At 48.2% G+C, this 17306-nt stretch overlaps 1 protein-coding gene across 1 annotated transcript in view; it reads right to left on the bottom strand.

The window, feature by feature from the left end:
• ADD2 (adducin 2) overlaps positions 1-17306 on the bottom strand; it is a 44193-nt gene that overhangs the window by 7763 nt on the left and 19124 nt on the right. The window contains exons 8-14 of the mRNA XM_031676512.2: positions 16287-16385; positions 11667-11843; positions 7697-7954; positions 6584-6703; positions 5254-5343; positions 3187-3334; positions 1737-1862 (exon numbers count right to left, since the gene is read on the bottom strand). Of these exons, the coding sequence (XP_031532372.1) occupies positions 1737-1862; positions 3187-3334; positions 5254-5343; positions 6584-6703; positions 7697-7954; positions 11667-11843; positions 16287-16385 (1018 nt within the window). The remainder of the gene's footprint in view (positions 1-1736; positions 1863-3186; positions 3335-5253; positions 5344-6583; positions 6704-7696; positions 7955-11666; positions 11844-16286; positions 16386-17306) is intronic.

The raw sequence follows: 17306 nt of genomic DNA, 5'->3' as shown, positions 1-17306 counted from the left end.
GTGGTTCCCCAAGGCCATTCAGGCTCTGGCCCACAATTCTAGAGGAGGTCATAGGCTCCTTGGAGGGGCACATGCATTAGGAACAGGGACGTACATATACTGCCGAGAGCCATAAACACTCCACCACAGGGAGCACCCAGCAGCTGGTCCCACTGCCCACTCACTGGGGGGACTCGTTGCTTGTGGGTGGTGTGGCTTGTGTGAGGATGGGAGTGTGTGTAAGACTGCATCCTGTGTGTGTCTATCCTGGAGGGATGCCTGGTCCATGCACAGCATGTGTGGGATTGGTCATGAATTTTATAGTCAGGAAACCTCCCGAAGGCAGAGCTGTGAGTTGCAAAAGAAAAAACTGGGGAGCAACATATGTCCTTTGAAAAAGTCCTCCCTCCTTGCATTGCGAGTGTTGGGGTGAGTTAGTAAACGGCCTCTCTATACTCACTACAGAGACGAGTATTCAGAATCAGAGGAAACTCCTTTGGTGAAGGCACAAATGGGAAGAGAAAGGAAGACGCTGTGGAGACAGGCTGACAACAATGAACACAGTCATGGGACACCCACTCGGGGCTCTGGCCTCAAGCAGATGGGTTTCCCCTGGCAACGCTGGGCCTGTGCTCAAGGCGGCAATTCACCTACGGAGGGAGCTCAGGGGGTGTGGGGTCTAGCAGCATCCATGTGTCCAGCCATTCTAACCAGGAGGGGGATGGTTCTGTCAGGCCATCTATCTGTATTCTCTCCATAGGGTACAGCCTTCCTTGGCGAGGGCTCCGGGGAACCCAGGGGGGCAGTGTTCATGCCCCAGAATGATTCCAAGGGCTCAATAAAGACAGTTTCATGATCTAGGAGGTATGGACTATATTATCCACCATATGTATATTACTAATCGTAACCGTAATTCAATCTTACATTTAAACCATGCTTTTACCCTTTTCAAGTATGTTATCATCTACAACTTCTCTTATAGAATCTTAAAAAGGGAAAATCTTAGTAGCCCCATTTGACAGACAAGGAAACTGAGGCAGAGAGATGGTCTGATTTTCTAAAATCAGCAGCTGAGTTGGGCTTAGAACTCAGTTCTCTAATCTAGTGTCTAAGGAAGTGGTTTTCAACCTAGGCTACACATGAGATTCACCTGTAGAGATCTTAAAACTCTAAGCTGCTCTTCCCGGCCCTCACCCCCAGACCACTCAACTCAGAACCACTGTGGGGGTGGGACCCAGGCAGCTGTCAGGCTCGTTGAGCCCCCCAGGTGATTCCAGCATGCAGACAAGGTTGAGAAGGACGTTCTCAGCCTCATCCTGGGGGCTCGCTGGAAATGCCGGGACTCAGGTCCCACCCCAGACCTACAGCACCTTCATTTTAACAAGATCCCTAGGTGATCCCTGTGCACATGAAAGTCTGAGCACTGGGCTGGTGCTTCTAAGAAAAGCCCATCAGCCAAACTGGTCTGAGTGAGAGATGAGGAGACCGTGGGCCACTCACTAACTTACGCAGCCTTGCTAGACCGGGCGTAAACCGTAAGGCGTATTGCCACAACTTGTGAAGGGAACAAGCTAAAAGCTGACAACCCCTATATCAGGTTCCCTAGAAATAGCAGAGGGGAAAGAGTTTCTGGGAGGAAGGCAACATCTGTTGAAAGGCGGGGGCCCTGCGGTGTGCGCACCTGCCCGCCTTGCACGCAGACCCCTGTCTCAGCCTGTGGGGAAATCTCCTCCCTCCCGGCTGTCAGCTCCACTCACCATCCAAAGACTTGGAGGGAGAGACCACGGGGCTCTTCGTCTCGGACCTGGCTGGACTCTGAGCTGGAGAAGCAGGTGCAGACTTTACAGGTGAGCCAGGCTCCTCTGCGGTGGGTTCTTTCTCTCCTGCAAACACAGAAAACTGCCTCAGGACAGAGGTGGAGCAGAGGAGAGATGGGCAGAGAGAGAGAGCGCGCTTTAAAACAGTGGCTTTCTCCTACTTCGTTCTCATTTCTCCCGACTGGAGTTAGCTGCTTCCCCTAACTTTTTTTCTTTTTTAAATTTCTGCTACATCCTGGGGAAGGCAAATGGGCGGAGTGAGAGTCATGTTTTGTTTCTTCCATCAAAGCACATCCATCGTTGGAATATGGTACCCCTGATGTGGACGGCAAGACTGCAGAATTCCCGCCCACAATTTGTTCACATGTTGCTCATTTATTATTTACCTCATTTGCACGTTCAGCCCAAACAATCTCCAGAGACAAATAGCACGGTATTTTTCTATCTACGTTTTTTTCAGCTGAGACCTGAGAACTCCAAGCAAGCCAGGGAGGGTTCGTCTAGTGCCTGCTTTGTGCCTGGGAGAAGGGCTGACTCTGGGCGGGCGGCGGGGGTTGGGGGCTGGGGGCACGGAAGGCAGCTCTGCCCTGAAGGAATGGAAGCCTTGCCTGGCGGACCAAACCAAGAGCTGATTCTGTGTCTCAGATCCCCAGACTTAAAGCAAAGAGAAGAGACAGATCAATGTAGGGGACAGAGAGGATTTCCTAGCCAGACAGGGGTTTGTGACGGAGCCTGGAGCGTAGATACGTTCAATCAGGCAAGCCGAGAAGGGCAACTATAACAGGAAAGGACAAAGGCATGAACAAGCTACCAGCAGCCTGACTGTTTGGGAGCCAGCATGGAGGGATGGGCTTGACCGAGATTCTGACATAAAGGACTCCGTGGGTGGAGAGTTCTGATTGCCAGGCTAAGAGGTTTATGCCAAATCTGATTGGTCATTAATAATAATTATCATTATTATAATGATCCTATTATTATAGCTAACATTTGTCTGATGTTCACCTAAGCCAGATTTCCAGGCACTATTCCAAGCACCCCACACAGATTAACTCCTTCTACCCAGGGGAGAGGGTCGGGGGGTCACGGCGGCAGCACGTTAACTGTCAGGCATGAGCCAATGAGGGGCGTTCTTGGGGTTAACAGCATTATGCTCAAAAAGAATCTATTTAGTGATGAAGCAGGAAGGTCAAGTTGAGGGCATGACACAGAAGAGACAGAGAGCGAGAGAAGCAAATGAAGATTGAAAATGAAAGCAAGACAAGGCCAGGGCCCAGGCAGGCAGGAAGGGATGGGGTCCAGGGCTACTGGCGAGTAGGGAGGGCTCCGGCCACCCGGAGCCCTCCCTCCATCCTGGGAGGTCCTGTAGCACCGGTGCCCCCGCGTTATTTACCGTCAAGTTCCAGCTTCTTCCTCTCCACCTCTTTCTTGTACTCCTCCAGCTCCTGGTCAGTGAGTTGGCTGAAGGGGTTGGGCACCGTCTCCTCTGACTCGTCTTTGGTGTCCGCCTGGCCCTGGGACATCAGCTGGCTCTCTGTAGACTGAAAGTCAACCACAGAGTGTGTCGCTCTCTGAACGCCGCGGTCGGGGCCCAGGCCCGAGTTTCCTTCACACTCATGTGGCTGCCCGTGGTCTTGCTAGGGACAGCGTGGCATGCAGCTCCTTGGAAACAGCTCAGGACCTCGGGGTGGGGGTTGTTCACTCCTTCCCATGGCTGCCTCACTGCTAGACCCAGATGCTTTGCAACTGCCTAGATGAATGCAGGGGGTCCTCCCTCTAACCCCGGAAATAAAACCAAAGGATGCTCCCAAGCAGAAGGAAGACACGCCTTTATTGCAATCTCTCCTATGGACGCTCGTAAGCCATCACTAGGCAAATACAGCCGGCGGCCCACAGTCAGCCAAAACCCAGCAAGCAAAGCGTGGGCTCAGCCAGCTCATGCCAGGCACACCCCACCCCCTGCCCCACCCCCCACCCCCGATTCCCCACCAGCAGCACAAGCCACAGCACACAGCAGTAAGTCACATGCCAAACACACAGTGGCTTTGGCGTTCTCAGTCCAAATTGTTAGTCCTGTTTCACACACAGTCATAAATTATAAGGAGGCCAAGGACCTAAATCTTGGATCTTCACCCGACCTGTACTGCAGGTCCCTGCAGGGTCACTGGCAAAATCACTGTGTTTCACCACCTTTGTGGATCCCCTGGCTCTGAGGGACTCACCAGCCGGGCCTCGTGTAAGCTTCAAGAATCCTTTGACCCCTCTAGCTCAAGCCAGGGACTAACGTTCACTCTACAGTGCTTTTTCCTAATTCAGCATCCTCATCTTGGCCTTTGAGAAGGGCGTGCTTGGAAGCCAGGGAGGAGACAAAGAACGTGAACTCCCGGGGAGGTGAGCCTGAGCAGCTGGCCCACACCTCGCACTCCGGGCCACCTTTCCCTGGCCCCTCGGGTCTTCTGATGACAGGCCCATGGGCTCCTTCCAAAAGAGGGGCAGCACCAGGCCTGTCTTAAGGAATCATGGGATTCAAAAGAGAGTCCAAGACCAGGATCCCAAGAAGAGGGGCTCCAAGGAGAGCACTGGTATAAATAGCAGAGTTTTCATTAATTTTGCTCACTGGATTGAACTCTCATCTGTCTCCACTATTATGGGGTATTTCTATCCTTGACCCTATGGCACATTTGATGTTCCTCCTCTTGGCTGAGCTGAGGTGGGGTGGAGGTGAGGACACAACCTTCACATTTCCCCTAAGAGGCCACCTTGCTGGCTGTAGGCAATCTGAAGTCATGACATCACCCCTGTTTGCTCTGCAGAGAGGGGTGGTTCCTGTATTCCCCGGCTCCTTACTGCTAAGGAATACTTTGCAATAAGCAGTGATGATTTCTGACACAAGCCAGACTTCTGACCTTCACCCTTTCTGCTAAGCACTAGATAAACACTGTTCTATCTCACACATGAACACAACAAGCTTTTATTTTCTAACTCTATGTGGGTCTGCGCCCCTTGCCATCCTATGGGAGCACCAGTCCTTATCTACACATCTCCCCTCTGAGAGCACGCGAGCATCTTCCCAGAGCTATGGACGGATGATGCCATGAGCAGAAGCCAGAATTGCTCAGGGAAGGCAGGCCTGGAGCCGCTGGGAGCGGCCAGCTGCACTCCTGTGATCCCACTTTGCGCGACCCTGACAGACGGCAGAGGGGAGTTCCATGGGGAAAGCATGGAAGTTGGCATCACTCCCGTGGGCGGGCTGGGCTGCTCTTCCCCTGCCTGGTGCCCACGGGGGATGATCAGTGTCCCCAGTCCTCACAGCATCCGTTTTGCAGCAAGAGCACCAGCGCCCAAGATCACAGGGGAAGGCGGGCGTGAGGACTCAGGGGTCCTGCTGCCCAGCCCCGGGCACTGCAGACTCAGGAGGCAAACACGTTTCCCCTCCAGACAGGGGCAGCGTCTGCTGTACCGGGCTTCGGCTCTTCTCAGCGATGACACTCGCCAGCAGCTGGGACTGAGGCCCTGCCGACTTCACGTCCTGTCGGTTTTGTTCTCGAATCTGTGTGCAAAGGGAGGGGGACAGTGAGCTAGCTGTCCAACGACAGGGTGTGGAGTTAGGGAGGGAGCATTCCCAGGGCACAATAAAAAGGTCACTCAGTGGTATGCGAGCCTCTGTTTCTAACTCAGTCCATCCACCCTGAGACAATCTCCATGGCTACTCCAGAGTGAATGAGCAGTTTATGCAAACACCAGATTCTCATTCACTCCCAGAAGGTCATGGGAAGAGGTGAAGAGTGAAACGAGGCATAGTAGATCTTTGAGGGAGGTGCTAAATGAAGCAAGCCAGAAAGAGAAAGAAAAATACCATATGATTATCACCTACATGTGGAATCTAAAAAAAAAAAAAAAGACACAAATGAACTTATTTGCAAAACAGAGACAGACTCACAGATGTAGAAAACAAACTTATGGCCACGGCTTGGGGGAGGGGGGTGGGGAGGGATAAACTGGGGGCTCAGGATTAGCAGATACTAACTACTATATATAAAATAGATAAACAACAAAGTCCTACTGTACAGCACAGGGAACCACATTCAATACCTTGTAATGGCTTATAATGAAAAAGAATACGAAAAGGAGTATATATATATATGTGTAACTGAATCACTACGCTGTACACCAGAAATTAACACAATATTGTAAATAGACTATACTTCAATTAAAAAAAATTTTTAATATTCTTATGAAGCCCCTGAGGATTTGTTCAGACTACAGATTCCTGCGGCCACCCCACACGCATTGAATCTAAGTCCCGTGGGAGGAGGGCCGGGGGTGGGTGACCCAGGGATCTGCATTTTAAGCAAGCCCTTCAGAGGACCACACATCGAAACGCTGTTCTGTGAGCGAATCTGACCCATTGGAGGTGGTCTGTGACAACTTAGGTTTTTAAAGTAACATTAGAGAGATAAGTGAATGCACTGTAAAGCAGAGGTGGAGAAATAAATTTAAAGGATCTTGCAATCTTGAAAATAACTCAGAAGGGAAATAGCATAAAATGTGTAAAAATGCAATTTGGGGGCAGGTCTCTTAGACACATCTAATGTCTCAAGCTAGCACCTCTCTGTACAGGACCACAAAAGCACAGCACTTAGCACAGGGCCTGGAGTGTGGCCAGTAAATGGGAGATTCTTTCCCACAGAGGCATCTGGGATGTTGGTAAGCCAGGCACATCCTGGGGAATCCCCCTCCCCACGCCCTCGAGGGAGGAGAGATGGCAGGGTAATTAGCTACCACCTTACCTTGTTGCGCATGTCCAGCACTTCTTGGGGGTCGGTATAGAGAGGCACAAATTGGTTTGGGTTTTCGATCCGTATGGGCATGCCACTGCTGGATTTCTCCACCTCGTCGGCCTTCATCCACTGAACACACACAAGGCCGGTGGGTGAGGCAAAGGCACACGGCCCACCGTCCTCCCCATGAGATCTGGGCCGATCAGCCCACTGAGAAGGTCGGCAAGACTAGACACACAGGTTCCCACCTCCTGGGCCTCTTTAACGTTTGTCTCCCAGAGCAGAGATGGGCAGCAAGTGGCCCAGCAGCCAAAGGCGGCCCCCAGATCAACGGCCATAAAGAACACTTAAGGATAGGGACAGAGCCTTGGTGACCAGCTTTGACAGGCAGCCACTTGCATTTTTAGTATTAGATGACTTGTGGATGTTAATTTGCAAGGCTTCATTTTCTTGTCATTAATTTCTTTCTCCCTTCCTTTCTTTCTTTCTTTCTCCCTTCCTTTCTCTCTCTCTCTCTTTCTTTCTTTCCTTCTTTCTTTCTTTCTCTTCCTCTCTTTTTTAATGAAGAGCTATTCTGTTTGGCTGTCAGCTACTTTGTATCAGTGAAAATCAAATTAAGAGTCAGAGTGTGTGTATGCGGGAGTGAGGAAAAGAGCAAAAAATTCATAAAAACTCAATCTATGGGCAGGTCTGTAAGACACATCGAATGTCTAAAGCAAGCACCCCTCTATGAGAGAGGGCTCTAAAGGAAGAGGACAACGTAATAGAAACAAGTATCATTCACCCACCTCCTGGTTTTGCATCAGAGGGACAATTCAAATGTGCAATACCCATCCTCTGAACATCCCAGAAGCTCCTTCTGGATGGAGGAGAAAATTTTCATGCTGCTGGGAGTGACCTGGTCCAGCCACCCTCTGGACCCAAAACTCAGCATAAAGGTGCAAAAGCAGGTGGTCTGCTCTGCAGGAACGAGCAGCTGCTCCCAGACACCCAGTGGGGAGTCCTAAGGGGAGACTGCTAATGCTGGCTCAGGGAGGCTGGTTCTGTTCCACTTTTAAAGCTGCTTAGCCACACAGGTGCCGGACACTCTCCCCCCAGCGGGGGCCCCTCTGCCCTCCTTACTGTGGTCTTGGGCCGGGGGCTGCCCATGCTCCTCTGGACCTCGTCGGCCACATTGACCCGCAGGTAGGTGTTGGGCGTGTTGAGCCAGCGGGTCTTCTCCTTCTGCTGCTTCTGGGCGTGCTGCCGCAGCGCGGGCACCGGGGCACCGTCCTCCTCGAACACGAAGGCTGTGACCGTGGCTGGAATCTCCACTTCGCTCTTGTGTTTGGTTTTCTCTTGAACAAAGGGGTAGCGGTAGGTGTAGCCTGTTCTGTAACCCTAAAAAGGACAAAAAGAGAACCGCGTTTGGTGGGGAAAATGGTCAGTATGTGCCTGCTCGCCCACCCAACACTTCACCCGCTTCCATCTAAAGGACTCGGTTTAACCCGAAGTCCCCGTGATAAAACCCAGCCCTTGCTGCATCCCTGGTGTATCTCAGAATTGTTCCCTGTCTTCGTCCTCCAATCCATCCTCTCCCCCATCCCAACAAGCCCTCTGATCGGGGATGAGAAAGCCTCCAGACCCCTGTGGACCAGACAGACCTCCAACCTTTTGTCTGGTCCAGTAGCTCTCAACCCTGGCCCCACATTGGAATCTCGCTGGAGCTTTAAAAGTGCGGATGGCTGGGCCCACCTTGGAGCTGCCCTTCTCACTGGACAGTGGTGCAGTCTGGGCTACAGGATTTTAGGAAGCTCCCCAGCCGATTCTAACAGTCAGCCTTGCCTTCCTTGACTTTGAAGCTTCTGACTATTTCCTCTTGGAACCCCCCAGACTGACTCAAGAACATCCCTGTCTCCTAAGCAATACCATGTCCCCCAAAGGCGGACTGCTGCTCGGTGAGAGTGAGCACTCAGGAATCCTGGCAGCTACTGGAACAATTCTCGGCTCTGCCTGTTATCTTTTTTTAAATTAAAGTGGTATTAAGACATTTTTTTCTGATTAGAAAGTACAGAGCCATGTAGAAAAATTAAGCAATATGAAAAAACATGAGGAAAAAGTGGGTTTTATGCAAAATTGCATCCCCAGATACAACCACTGAAAATCCTTCCAGTTATCTTTCTAAGCATACATACATATGTAATTTATAATTATATAATTAATATATAATATATATATTACAGTATATAAATAGGACTGTGTCACATAAGCAGCTTTTTAAAAAACTGAGATACAACTGACATGTAACAGTACATTAGTTTCAAGTGCACAACATAGTGATTCAATAGTTGTATGTATCGTGAAATGATCATCACGAGTCTAGTTAACATCCAGCACCTCACATAGTTATAATTTTTAAATTCTTTTTTGGATTACTAGTAAGACTAGATATTTCTAATTACACTTAATGGCCAGTTGAATCTCTCCCTTTGTAAACTAGGTTCTCTACTGTGTTTATGTTTTTCATATTGATTCGTTTTACACTAAGGTTATTAATCTTTTGACTGTCACAGATGTTGTAAATATTTCCCTCCATAGTTTATCTTATAGCTTTGTTCATGGTGGGTAGAGCAGTTTATAAAAACGCATATTTTGAATTTTAATGTAATCACACCTGTCAATATTTGTTATCATGATTTCTGACTTTCCTGTCATGCTTGACAAGATCTTTCCCAATAGAAGAGCATCAAAAATATCAATCTATGTTTTTTAATACCTATATGAATTTACTTTTTTTGTTTAAATTTTTTGACACATCAGGAATTTATTTTGTTGAGAGGAATAAGGAAGTATTCAGCTTTAGTTTTAGTTCCCAAAGGGCTAGTAGTGTATAGTTTCCCACTAATTTGTAAGAGGCCTGTTTGTCCTGTGTTAAATTCTCATGTATTTGGGATCTATTTCTGGATTCTCTAGGCTGTAGCATGGATCTGCCTGTCCATCCTGGACTAGTGCTTCTCTGTTTAGTTACTCAAGCCTTATCACACTTTGCCATGTGGTGGAAAAAGCATCCTTAATTGCTCTTCTTTTTATAGGATTTTCCCATCCACACTGAATTTCACCTGGAAGAACATTTCGCTGAGTACTTATGCCTTCCCTCACTTTTGAGGAAATGATGTTGAGTTTATTGATTATTTTGGATAGGTGACCTCTTTCCCCTATGGAAGTTTCCGTAGCCAAGAATAAATTATAGCTCTTCACTGATCTCAGGTTTTCTCTGATGTTTCTTGGTAAAGTTTTACAGTTTTCTTTAAATGGGTTCTGCTTAAAGTTTCAAGACTTTTCTGCATTTGCAACTAGGATTATTTTCTTTCATTATTACATTTTCAAATATATTATTATTATGTCAAGACACAAAAAGCTACTAATTTTTACACACATTTTCATAATTGACCACTTTAAAATGCACTCGTTATTCTAACTTTTTTCAGTTGACTCTTTTGAACTTTATAGGCATGTAACCATACTAACTAAAAAGAAAATTATTCTGTTTCCTTTGCAATATGTATGCCTACATTTTTTATGCATCACTGCCTTGGATTGAGTTCCAATATTATTCCAGAACAATATTAATAGTGCTCGTCAGAGTGCTGAGAGCAGGATCATTGTTCTGTTTCAAAATTTAGTGGAAATCCTTCTAGTGTTTCACCAGGATACTGGTGTTTGTTTTGAGAAAGAAATCATTTTAATCATGTTAAATAAGTGGCCACCTGTCCTACACAACGGCTATTATTTTTATAAATCAATATTAGATTTTTATCAAATACCTTTTGATTGCTATTAAAGTGATCAGAAAGGTTTTTATCCTTTGATGTATTGGTATCATGACATGTATTTAAAAGATTTATAATATTGAACCATCCTTGAATACTAAGAGTGAGCCCTCACTTGGTTATTGTGCATTATTATTCTAATGTTATGCTGGGTATTGTTCACTGGTTTTCATGTGTTTTTTTATCGAGACAAGGCGAGACTGGTCTGAATGTGTCTTAACTGTTACGGTCTGGTTTCCTTCTTCACTCTCCTCCGAAATAGTTTCCATAGCATAAGGATAGTCTGTTTCTTAAAGGTCTGAAAGAATTTCTGCATGGAGCCATCTGGTCCTGGCGTCTTAGCCAGGCATAGGTAACTCAACACAAAATGTCAACGAAAGTCGTATTTTCACTGTGGATCGTAACTTTCACCATTATAAAGTGACCCTCACGGTCGGCCTGGTGATCAGGAGGAAATGATCTGGAGGAACTGGAGGCAAGAAGAAAAGGGTTAATTACTGCACTGACCTGGACACAGTGAAGATAGGGTCCAAAGCAGCAGCAGTGAGGTGCGGGGGGTGATACAGAAATGTCACAAAGACAGGTTTCACCTTCACTTTTCTGCAATCTAAGATGTTATAGTCTCTTCTGGCAATTAGCTCCTCATTGTATGTGCTTCCCCCTTGCTCTTGAATGATCTCCTGCTTACGTCACATATCATCCATTAAATTATTAGCTCCAGAAGGAAGGATGTCTTATAACTCTTCTGTCTCTTTTAAAGCCCACTCCTAGACACGTATTGGTTAACTCCTTACATGACTGATTCATTCACTTATTACATTAGGATATTATTATAATGCTGCTCACCAGGAATGAGGAAATGAGTGGTATTATGTGTTTTCTGCCTTAAAGTCATGAGATTAGAAAGAAAGGAAGAACTAACTGCAGAAGAGGAGGGAACCAAGCCACAATATGAGAGAGGCTCTGTGGTTCTGAGTTTTACTAGATTACTACCTCCCATACCAACCAGGAGCTTCTTACCTCTTCTCCAAAGAGCACCGTGCAGGCCTGATGAGCTCCAGCCCTGAGAGAGGGGCTGGCAAAGGCGATCATTTGAGAAAACTCAACCACTACTTGAATGACCACCAATTCTAAGTCAAATTGCCAATCAAGGGGCTGTAACAACCTAACTGTGATGCGGGCACTTCTCACACCCACCTCATGCCTCGTACTGACTGGTTCGAGGGTAGGGACTAATCTGTAATGGACTGACTGGCCTGGAGGGACAGTGACAGGGGCCTCACCAGGTTGTCCAGCATCCTCATGAGGGCCTCGAATTCATGCTCCCCCAGCCGGCTCTTCTGCATGGGCCCGAAGGTGCTCCCCGCCCACTGCACGGAGCCCACCTCGTGGGGCCGGTGCTTCTCCTGCTCCAGAAGGATGAGGTTCTCCACGCCACCCGCGCTGGACAGAGCGGACACCTGTGGCAAAGAGCAGAGAGCCCTCGGTGTGCATGTGTGCGGATGTGTGTACACCCCTCCCTGCACACTCACCCGTGCTCCAGTGTGTGACAGAGATTGGGGATCAGGGAAGATCAGAAACAGAAATGTCTGGAAAAGTGAGCTGCATTTGGCCTTTTCCTTCCAGAGGAAAGCCATTCCAAACTTGCTGGGCACGCAAGCATTTCCAGGGGATGCTTTAACTAACGTCAGTGCTTAGGAGAACACAGCAAGTGTTAAATGTTGAGAATAAAACAATGCAGAGGACTGAAAAATTACCTGGGACACAGACCAACTTCATATTGTGTCTATTTGGGGAAGGAGGGAGGAAGAGAAAAGGGGACTTCAATTCTTGGCTGTAATGTTTTGTCCCTTCCAAAGGAAAAGGCTGTTAATGTTTGTTAACTCTGGGGTGGAGGGTATAGCTCAGTGGTGAGTGTATGCCTAGCATGCATGAGGTCCTGGGTTCAATTCCCAGTACTTCCATTAAAAAATTAATTAATTTAAAAATATTTGTTAAATCTGAGTGGTGAATAGCTGGTGTGTATTATATTATTCTCTGCATTTTTCTCTTCAAAATATATATTTTAAAAAGTCACTTGAAGGAAAGAGGCTGGCTTCTAGGCCAGTGAAATATGAACTTGTTGAGGTGAACGAACAGGTCTAAAGGAAGAAAATCTTCCGTTAGCCAGTCAAGGAAGCTCAGAAAAAGGAGACGGGTGAGATGCTGGCAGTCACAGCCAGGCACCGTGCAGGGTGAGGAAGTTTTTACCAACAAACTTACAGCACTGGTCCCACCGTCAAGACTCCATGGGGAGGGGACAATACAGGTGGCTAGAGGCAATGGACTTTGAGTTTTAGGGCAAGAGGTGTGTGTATAGAGCAGGCAATTTTAGAATGATCTTAAAAACATTCATTCATCCAACTAATCTTATTTCCTAATTTCATGCTCATCTAAAAGTACATTCCATTACTCCCTGTATCCACCACTCAGACATGACTGGCTATGATTTGACTTCCCAGGTAAGTCCAGATACAGAGAGAGATGGTGGTTTCCAAGAATTCTAGGCAGTGAAGCCAGTGTTTTACACTGCACAAGACGCTAGCGTTCAGATCAATATTTGATATTCCAATGTAAGCCTCCTTACTGTGGGGGAACTGCTCTGATTATGTAAAGCTGTCAGCATTCCAGTTTTTGCGCCAGTTTTCTTTTTAGCTGGAAATAAAAGAATCTAATTGAGCTTGCCAACAAACACAGGTCTATGAACCCACGAGGAGCCTGGACACACTTCAGAGTGTGTTGAATTCACCAGTGTAACAAATGGCCCCTCTGAGACTTCCTGGAGGTCAGCCAGGCAGCCTTTCCAAGGTGACCCCCATCACTGTGAAGAGGAAGCAGCAAGAACAATCATTTTCTGTGCCCTCGTCATCCAAGACACATGTCCCACTGAAGCCTCTATTTTTGACCTTAAAAAGATGACTCCACACCCTGGCACACTTAGAGATCTTAGAGGCTGTTTATTCCATCATCCCACCAAAAATAAGAGTCTTTGTCCAATATCCTTAGAAGGTAGTCAGCTCCCTGCTTGGGAAAGCAGCCTATTGTGCTGTTGTATGAAGGTTAGAGTGGTTACAGTGAGTTGACAGAGATTGCGTTGAGGTGAAACCACCTTTTGATTACGTTCATTCACTGGTCGCCGTTCTGCCCTCTGCTGCCAAGTTTTCTAATTCCCAAGTCCCTCACACCCAGCACTGAGGCTGAGTGCACGGGAACACGCTCTCTAAGGCAGCAAACCCCAGCTAGCTGATCCGTTACCTCGTTCATCCGGACCCCTATCTGGTCAAGTCAGGGCTTCAGCCCTAGGACCCTAAAACCCCAACTTGAAGTGCCAGCCCCCTGAGGAGAAGTCCCAGCCTGTCGGCCGACCTTTCCCACCAACTCTTACTGCCATGAGAGGCAGTGCAACATAGTGTTTAGGACCTGGACTTGAGTACCAGGCTGCCTGCGTTTGGATCCTGGCTCTGCCACTTACTTGCTGGTGATTCTAAGCAGCTATGTACCCTCTCTGTGCCTCAGTTTTCTCATCTGTGAGATGAAAATAGCAGCATCTACCTTATGAGGGTTATTTAAGGTACTATTTATAAAGCACTTAGAATAGCACCTGGTACATAGGGAGTGCCCTATAAATATTTATGATAAATAAATTCTTAGGTTTTACCATGAAAGGCTGAGAAACAATATCCCCTAGGGACTGGTCATTCATGGAGGAGGAGTGAATTGCCCACATCCTTGCAAGCCCTGTCTCCTCCCACTTCCCTCTTCCCCTATCCGTTTCCATGGCGATGGGTAGCAGATGGAGAATTGCCTGAGATTCTCCTCATCTGCCTGTAAGCAGAGCAGGGAGCCGCCTCTCTCTGCTGAGGATGACCCAGTTTCCTGGAACCCCAAACTGATGGGGAGCAGAGAAGGCTGTTCCCAGGAGAATGGAATAGGCTCTTAGCCTTGAACCACTGAAATGACCACGGACACATCCAGTTGTTTGCCAAGGTTATGGAGGGAGAAAACTAGTCCCACAATGGAAACAGAACCTCAGTGCTGGCCATTTGACCAGATATGACCCGTCCAGGGGCTGCAGTCCCAACAGCATCTGCAGGTCGCTGGTACCTGGGCTCTTCCTTGCCTTAATCCACCCACACCTTTGGTCTAATCTCTCCTGTTTTTCTTCCACATCTTCCAGCTTCATTTCTCCCTCTGGAAGCCTTCCTGCTCCACCAGCTGAAAAAAGAAGCCACTGGAGCTTTTCTGGGGGTTCTCCACCCCCATCGCCTGATGCGCTTCAACAAGGTCACATCAGACTGGTCCTGACTGAAAAGAAAGTGACGGCAGGCGGGGCCAAGAGAGGCAGCCGGGGCTGTCGGGCCAGTGGCTGGCAGCTCTGTCCTTTCATCTCCCCAGCTGCCAGGTGGCCATCCTCGCTTTGCTTAAATTGCACACGGGCCATTTCTGAGGGTCTGGAGTCTGGGGGAGGCACACTCTACTCTGTCGGGGACACCCGGGCACCTCTCTCCATTCATTTTTCAGGGTTGGGCTGTCTTTGCAAAGAGATAAAGCCTTTTCACGAGAAGGAAGCCTCTTCTTCGGAAGGAAGATGGGGAACTCTTCGGAGTTCAGAGTGGACATGCCAGAGGCTCTGCCAAGTTCTAACGTCATTCAGGGGTCAGAGTTCAGGGCCAGTCTTATTACATGGGGGAGGGGGTGTGAGGAGTATCTCACATCACTTTTTCTAACACCTCTTCATCACCATCCTCCCTGCATATTCCTCTAAAAGCCACTGAGAAAGGTACCACTTGTAGAGCCTCCACTAGTGATGCTTCTGGGACTATCGCATTTTCCCCCATAATGCCCAAGTGAAGGGCAGGCCTTCCTGGGGCGCTGCTCTGACCAGACCAGCCAGGAGAGGGCAGATGGGACACCAAAAGGGCCCTGCAAAGAGCTGACTCATCCTGGAGCAGCTAGCCTCCACTTCTGTCAACTGAGTCCTAAAAACACCATCAGCCACACCTCTCCTTGTCTGAAAGGTCATCCTCACAAGGTCTATGTAGAGACCCATGTCTGCAGTTGAGGAAATGGGAAATGGAGGTTTGCGGAAGGCAAGTCCCCAACCCAACGGCACACAGCCCAGGGCTGCGAAGGGTGGAGTCCAGTCAGCGGTGCAAAGCCCCCACCTCACCCCTGACGGCTCGCTACACTGAAAGGAGCACGTGCTTGGCTTTTCCAACGCTACATTGTTATCTGATAAAACTACAGGATGCGTGTTTACGTACTGCTTCTCCACTAACTCTTCTAGTTCCACTGACACTTCCTACCCATCCTCTATCTCATCCTTTACTGCTTAGGAGAACTTCAGGAGGGGCTCCCTGGACACCACCTTGGGATCTCCCTGGTGTCAGGCCTGCCATGTTAACACGCGACCTTGGCCTGCTCTCCACGGCTCTTTCTGGACTTGACCACATTCATAGTCTTTGCAAACTACCCTCCTCTGAAGAAAGAAAGAAAAGAAGACCTACCTGTGTGATGTCTGGGGGGCACAGCTAGATGTAACAGGTACACCCCCAGCCTGATAAGAACCTTTATACCCTGTTACGGTTCCTCCCACTGTCCTATTGGTGAGCCCAGGCAACTCCCCATCCTGAGCACTGACCCCCAAGAGTTGGGTGCTGGTTGTTAGACAATGATAAAAAAATTTTTAAAGCTACAAAACTGATTCTAAGTGTGAAACTGTAGAAGAATAAGATGGTGCCAAGGCCGAGAAACAGGGTCAGACTTACAGAGGGCTACACTCAAAGGTCACCCTAAATCGCAGCCCATGGGGCCACCACCTTTGCCCGCGGTCCCCCATCAGAGCCATTCCTGGGCCTGCTCACCTGTATCTCACACGCAGCCTGCAGGTGGAAGACCTTATAAAATGCCTCCTCGACGGTGTCACCTAGAGCAACCACTCCATGGTTTCTTAGCACCAGGATCTGTAGAGGCATAAACAGCCAATTAAAACTTTAAGCCTTGAAACTTTAGTTAAGGGGGAGAAAATTTTTCATTTTACACAGATCAATTTCCAAATCCAATCTTGGAGCGCACCCCACCCTCTCCAATTCCTTACTCATTCGCCCTATACACACACCTAATGCCACCCGCCATGACTTTGAACCTCTAAAGCAGGTTTAAAGCATCCACCTTAAGAAATTGAAGATGCTTTTTAAAACTGAGACTGAATAGCTTGGTGGGATTTTTTGGGCAATGCCTGAGGGTTTTAGGCCCTGAAGAGCTTAGAAGTCTGAAAAACTGATGTGTGTGTTAAAGTGAATGAAATGATTTGCTGTCTAATACGAGGGTCCAAGCTCAAAGCAATCTCTTGCCCTCCTTTGACTTACGTAGTCGACTTGTGAGTCAGACCTAGGGGGGCGGCCCTCTGAGAAATGGCTCTGCAGAGACAGGTGAGTCAGGTCACCTCCCTGGCCCTCAGGTTTCATCTCTGTGAATTCCAGGAGGCCCTGGCAACTCTAAGATCTTCAGTTCCCTGAAAGAGGTCGTAGCGACCTTCTAATCTCACTAGTTTTACTAATGAGGAAATAGAAGCCTAAAGAAATTGAAAGTCCCCCAGCTAACTAGGAGCAGAGTCAGAACCAGAACCCAGGCCGTCCCTGTCGCTGCAATGTCGCTGATTCAGCCGGGGGCAGGCAGATCGCCAAAGGGGATAAGACAGAGATGAATCTATCTCAAGGTCTGGGTGCACCCTCCCTGTCGGAAACTCTTCTTGTTTGGTTTTATCCTCAAAAACTCTCTGGGTGATACACAGAGGATACCCACCTGGGAGCTGGGACACAGATCCACGTATCAGATCTGTCCTCACGGCACCTGGGACCTGGCCTAATCACCACATCTTCTCT

Source organism: Vicugna pacos, chromosome 15, assembly GCF_048564905.1.
Source record: "Vicugna pacos chromosome 15, VicPac4, whole genome shotgun sequence".
Lineage (NCBI taxonomy): Eukaryota > Metazoa > Chordata > Mammalia > Artiodactyla > Camelidae > Vicugna > Vicugna pacos.
This window is presented reverse-complemented; position numbering and strand designations above follow the sequence as displayed.